The sequence below is a fragment of the Phaethon lepturus genome, unplaced genomic scaffold, assembly GCF_000687285.1.
Source record: "Phaethon lepturus isolate BGI_N335 unplaced genomic scaffold, ASM68728v1 scaffold1187, whole genome shotgun sequence".
Lineage (NCBI taxonomy): Eukaryota > Metazoa > Chordata > Aves > Phaethontiformes > Phaethontidae > Phaethon > Phaethon lepturus.
In genome coordinates, this window is record NW_010549553.1 from 2050 (window position 1) to 8539 (window position 6490).

The 6490-nt window shown below is 48.9% G+C and overlaps 1 protein-coding gene across 1 annotated transcript in view; it reads right to left on the minus strand.

The window, feature by feature from the left end:
- LOC104623238 (laminin subunit beta-1-like) overlaps positions 1–6490 on the minus strand; it is a gene marked incomplete at its 3' end in the record, with an annotated part of 19262 nt that overhangs the window by 1310 nt on the left and 11462 nt on the right. Inside the window, exons 11-17 of the mRNA XM_010290274.1 lie at positions 5069–5204; positions 2805–2963; positions 1852–1979; positions 1277–1400; positions 525–729; positions 222–365; positions 7–125 (exon numbers count right to left, since the gene is read on the minus strand). Coding sequence (XP_010288576.1) covers positions 7–125; positions 222–365; positions 525–729; positions 1277–1400; positions 1852–1979; positions 2805–2963; positions 5069–5204 — 1015 coding nt within the window. The remainder of the gene's footprint in view (positions 1–6; positions 126–221; positions 366–524; positions 730–1276; positions 1401–1851; positions 1980–2804; positions 2964–5068; positions 5205–6490) is intronic.

The following is a 6490-nucleotide window of genomic DNA, read 5'->3' on the forward strand; positions in this document are numbered from 1 at the left end:
GAAGCCCCAGAAGCCGGGCAGGCAGCGGTCGCACTGCCGCCCATACACCCCGGGGAAGCAGTGGCACTGGCCCGTCTCCGCGTCGCAGAAGGCATTGTAAGAGCCTCGGACGTGGCACTCGCATGCTGCAAGGAGAGGGGGACAGGTGCTGCGTTTCCCCAGCAAGCCCTAAACGCAGGGCCCCGACCGCAGCGCAGCCTGGAGCCAAGGGTTTGACGTACGTCGGCATCCGCTCGGCCCGAACCCAAAGGTGCCAGGGGCGCATCTGTCGCACTGTCTTCCGACGACATTGGGACGACACTGGCACTGTCCTCCGCTGGGGTCACACACCGAACTCAGGGAGCCCTGGGGGTCACACTGGCACGCTGAGCGGAGAAAAGCATCGCCAGGAATGAGCACCACAGTGCAGGACATGAACCACCAGCCTCATCTCATGCACATGCCTTCCCCGTGCAAACAGCTCTGCCTGGAGGTGCCATCAAGCTTCCAGCAGCAGTTTGCCCTACAAGGAGGTGGTTACGTACATAACGCGGTCTCGTGTAATAGAGCAGAAATGCTGAATATGATGTTCTTGCAGACGTCCGTCATGGGGGTTTTCACAACACTCCTGCTGTTTTCCAGACACCGGTATCTTTGGAAAGTTTCCCAAGCGCTGTTCGTAACTACATCTTCACCGGAGCCTCCCACTGTGAATATGTCCAGTGATTTGCAGTATGGCATGAGAACAAGCTACAAAACAATTTTACAGTGACAGTGTCACTATTTATAAATAGCCTCCACCAAAATTGTGAAAATTCAGTATTATCCCACTTCCTATCATCCATTTTTGGCCAAAAAGGAAACAGCCAGACAGAATTTGGAAGGGTAATAACAGGAATTCTCTAGTTTTTGATGGAATAGTTCTGGTATCTACCAAATTCTTACCACATCTGCCAAATTCTAACCATTCAAAAGAAAAAGGTAGACATTCATGACATAGGTTGCACACATTAGTCTTCCCAAAGGAACTACTGTGAAAGTTCAGGTCTGTGGAACTATCTGCACTGCTGTAAAATACAGCAAAAGCCTCTTCGTAGAAAAACAACCCACATACTTCAAGACTGAAGAAACGTACGCTGCTTCACAGCGTTCAGTTAAAATCTGTCTTCAGTCATAAGCAACACCATTGTTAAATATTACTTGGGATTTATACAGACGCATCCCAGAAGAGATGCAAACTTTCAAGCTTTTAAATATACTTTTCCACCAGAGTATCCCTGAAATAATTTCTACTCACAGAGTCAATGAGTGTGTACGGGCTCTCCGTCTCCGTATCCACCGAGGAGTACTGGGGCAGCTCCAGGCGGATGGTGTAATTCAGCCCCTTCTCAAAGCAGACAGGCCGTGGGAGAACGACGTATCTGGATGAGGAACAGGAAACAATTCCTACTTCAAACATCCAGCACCATAAAGTGTTTCAGGTGGCCCTATAAAGCAATTGAGATAGCGGAAAGCAGCCAAGACCGGGAAGAACAAAAGCTACGATGTGAAAGAGGCGGTTTGGAGACTTGTGCAAGTCAGAACCGGAAAAGCTTATCGGCAAGGTAGAGTCATACCGGTGTTCCTTCACAGGCTGTGCAAACACTTCCCCCACTCTTTACTCAGCGAAGAAAACAAATTGGACAACGAGAATAAACTTAAAGCTTTGAGTCTACAGACACAATACTAAATATGATTTTATAACCCATTGGAGATTAAATTTCATTAATTTTCATAGAGGCCACTCCAAACTGAAAACATGATGTTTCTCTGTTCTGATTTTTTAAGTGATTTTTTTTTTTTTCTCCTTTTGGCCCATCCAGTTATACTGACCTGGAGCCGGGTGACAGCGAGACGACCTGATTATCATCATCAGGAACTGTGTTGCCACACCGACTACCCGTGGGAATCTTGCCTGGGCGCGAGACGCTGATCACAGCTTTTTCCCACTGATCTGGCAACTGGGAGGAAAAAAGGCTGATCAGCATCAAGCAACATCCGTAAGCTCCCGGGAGCATCCAGAGCTCTGGCCAGGCAAAGCGTGCGCATAGACGCGGTGGTCACTGTGCTTTGAGGAGCTGCTCCAGCATCAACGGGGATCAACTTTGAGATGCTGCAGCTCCAGCATCAACGGGGCATCTAGCAGCTGCGGGTTTGGGCTGAGGCAAGACAAGGCACATGCCCCTGGGCATCCTCCAGCATAACAGCCTCTCTCCGTCCCAAAAAGCCATGACGAGGTGCAAGTGGTCAGCAGACCCATCTGTGGCACAGCACTGGTAAGGGGTTTGGTGACCTCCTCTGCCCCCACCTCTGGGTACTGCACCTGAGTATTTCAACTGCAGTCAATTGCTGCTAAGCTCCAGGAAAGGAGCTAGGGAGATTTTTCCCTTTCCCTCTGCCCTGCAAATTATCCACAGTCAAAACTGACTGCTTGCAAGCTTTTGGCTGCAGGTGTTCACCATCCAAGACAGAAGATTTGTCTCCTAAGGCGGATAACAGTATTTCCACCCATTGGAATCCTGTCTGGCTGATGCCAAATTCATATTCTAATTTGTCCTGACAGGACTTGTCACTTTTTAATTTGCTCATTAAACAGGTGCTGAAACAAGGCAATAATGAACGAAACTGTAAAGCAAATAATAGTAGTAATAGTCAACATCTTCTTGGATTTTCATGCATCTCAGACATTTAACTGAGCGTCCATCCTTGTCTTTGAGTCCATGACTTCTGGAAGCACTGGGTTCCTGTCAGCTATGCGTTGGATATGCCCATACTCACAGACCTACCTGTGGCTCATAGCGGACCAGAATATCGTACTCCATGGAGTAGGGGATGTTGTCGATGTAGAATTCCAGGTATGCCCCCTCAGGGACCCTTACAAATCCTATGCCTGTCCACGACGGTGTGCGATCTGGTGTGTACTGGCGCTCTATAATGTTTACTCCCTACGAAAAGAGGGAAGAGAGATTTAATACCAATACATTAAATTTGCAAGCCCCACAGGAGTGCATGAAGCAATGAGTTCTGCTGATGGATCACTTCTGCATCACTTCTGGCAGCATCCATCATTTGCATCCCAAAGAACATGAATTCTTTTTTAAACCCATGTGTATGCACACTGTTGCCCTTCTACTTCACAATATACAAAAAGCAAGAAAGATAAAATAAAACAACACTACACAACTCTTCACCCATTCCTGTTATAGTGGGGAATTAAATTTAAAAACTCGCTGTAACTAATCCAACATCTCGTTCACTGTAAGGACTTTCACATCATACTTGTAGCAGCAGAATTTACTGCAGTGGCAGTAATGGCACATAACTGCTCTATTAACCACCCAAGCCGAGTGCTAATTACTTCCTGACTACAGTGGGCCGCTCCAAATCAAACCACTGCTCAGCATTTGATTTGAAGAGCAGATCACAGCCGTCATGCGTAGGGTGTCACTAAATAACAGAGATCCTAACCATCTCGATAGATATTTAATAGCCAAGTCAATACGTGGTCACCCCTTTCAGTCTGAGGTGCCAGGTGTTTATCTGCTACTCTTTATATAAAGCAAAGAGGAGGCAAAAGGCAACAGAAAATGGAAATGTGTGGTGTTCAAACTTCCCGTTTCAAATATATCTGCATCCATGAATAGTTCTCTCCATAGAACAACATCCTGTGCATTCCCAAGGAAGCTGCTTCAGTAGGAAGGGATAAAATGTAAGGAAATGTCTATATATATACATATCGCTTCAGGATGCCCCCTCATGTATTCTCACACTCTTTGAAGCGGGCCTGGCTCTAAGCTATTACCCTTCGGCTTTGCACAAAGGGTCGGAGCTCCCCAGAAAGGATGGCAGGCGGGATGTGGGCGGGGGTGTGCAGCTGTGGGGAGCACGGGGGCTTGGCACTGCCTGAAAATCCCTGCAACTCTGTGCCACTTTGTTTTGTCTTGTGCTGGGCCCCTGTCTGGGAATTCGGAGTTTTATTCTGCCACCAGATTTGTGAGAAAGCTTTTCAATGTTGGTGTTTTTTTAAAATGGTTAGTTCCGAGGGTTTCAAAAGGCAAACCAGCGGCACATTCCCTCGCTCTGCTTGGCAAGGTGGGTTTTCACGCCTGGCTCCTCCATCCGCGAACCTCGGCGAGGCCACGGGTACCCCCTCTCCAGCCGGGCAGACACAAATACACCAAAACCCCCGTGCCAGCTCACACGCCGTCGCTGCAGCCCAGCGTCTGCCCTGCACTGCCTTCCCTCTCTGCAGTTACCTAGCAGCAAAAATCCTCCGCCTTGGCTGAAACTGCAAAGCAGCTGCATTTTGCCTGAAATAAATAAATTAGGACCAAGTGCCCTGACTGCAGGCAGACAAGGATCTGCTGCTTTAGAGAAACCATTCTCTCATCTCCCTGACTCCTTGCTGGAGGCAAAAATAATTGATGTAATCACCTAGCTGCTGTTAATGAATTAAAAGCAAGCTGTGCGGTGGTGAATGGAAAGAGCCATAGACCCTGATAATACCATGTCAGCGGGCAAAACAAGCTAGAGGCAACCTCACTTACAAAAACAGTTTTTTGCACAATCAACTATGGTTTTAGTCATTAATAAAAGAAACGTTGCTGATGTACAGAAACTCTAAAAGCTGCAGCAATGTGCTTAAATGCCTGCTTTGTTCCTTTCCAGCTTCAGTGTCACCAAAGAGGAGGCAGTGTCGGTGTCCCACCGCTCTTGAGATAAGAGGGGAAGGAGAAGTGGGTGCGGCGGGTGCGTACGCAGCGGGGTACAGAGAGAGATGCTGACAGGAAACTAACTGTACAGTTGTGATCAAAGAAACAGGTTTAAAAAGAAAAATGGCAGTTTCACCCCCCAAATTACTACATTATTTATCAAGGCTAAGATTGAAGAGCTACAGGTTGACAGTTTTCTGATACAATTCAGTTTTGTGTTTTCCACATTTTAACTGCAAAACAGTCAGGGTATAAAACAGATGTTTCCAACACCCAAATAGTGAAACAACTTTCCCACAGCTGTTCAGACACACCAGCCCACTAAAACTGCTACTCACAGGACCCAAGCTGGCTTCCTCCGCCTCGTAGATGTAATGATCGAGTGAAATGAAGTAATAGCCAGGCTCCACCTGGTTGCACTGACGTCCAAACATGTGGGGCCGGCATTCGCATTGGCCAGACTGACTCGAGCAGCTAAAATGGAAGAGCAACGACTTTACAACACATCTTGGCTACGCCGAGGCAGTGCTAGAGCTGTCTTCCGCTTTGACATTTTAAGTGGCGCAGGAGAAGATGCACTTCTGGACACAGCTGCGTCTAGACACAAGATGTTCTCGGGCTCTGCAGCTGGACCATCTGCACTGCTAAAATGGCAGCACGGTCCTGGGCGCAGCCTTGGCTCAACCCAGCTACCATTCTCCCAAACAACTGCTAGGCTCAGGCTGGGCGCGAGCACGGGCCAGGGACCATTTCCAGGAGGCAGTTTGCGTGTGGTTTCCTCTGTTTGGATGGCGACAGGATTTCATGCCACAGTCGCAGGCGGTTCCCTGGGGCCCGACAGCAGGCCTGGGAGAGCTTCACTTGCTACCACAGATGTAGCCAAGAGGCATGTCTGTCCTGCAAGCCGAGGGCAGCCTTCAGCGCCAGGCTTGCAGGCCGTGCAAGCAGTGTATCTGTTTGTGTGGGCTCAGGCAAAGCAAGAACATACATGACCCTGCATGCCCTGGGACGTCGAGCTGCTCTCGTATACTGCAAAGCACGTCCCGAGAGGTCACCCACCAGCAGCTACACACAGGGGAAAACCATACCTGGCTGCTTGGAAGTAGGACGGACACAGCCCAAAGACGTGGGACAGACAGAGCCATCGCTGGGCAATGCAGAACGTCTGCCCAGGGTGACATATAGCAGCTCTACTTCCCTCATAAAGAGCCATTTTCTTTTCTCAATACAGCTCTATCCACAAACTGCCTTTCGGTGGTTTTGCTGTCCCCAGAGAGTCTGCCCCGCATTATGAAGAACCCTTGGGCAGGTTGTATTTTTGCATGTGCCCGGTCACACTTTTTCACAGGAAGGTTTTTCTTGGCCCACCGAAACATGCCCCTTTCTTGAAATCCGAGTAGAATTTAGAAGTTTTCTAAAGTCAAACCCCAAACTTCAAAGTTTATGTGGAAAACCTCCGGGCTTCCCAAGCCCCCATTCTAAAAGCAATTTTTAACTGAAACCATTTTTGAAATTGCAGAGATTCACTTAAATGTTCACTTTGAGATGCCAGAAGTGCCCTAGCTGCCCCAGAAGGAGAGCTGGGAAGTTTCCCCTCCAGGGACAGCGATGGCTGCACCGCCTGGGTTACAGCGTGTGGACGACTTTCAGGCGAGGTGCGGCTGCCCCGGGCAGCGCATCCCACACCCTGAACGCCAGCCAGGAGGCGGCAAGTCAGCAGCTGAGGCGAGGAGCCCCCGGGAGGGCGAAAAGCCCCGCTC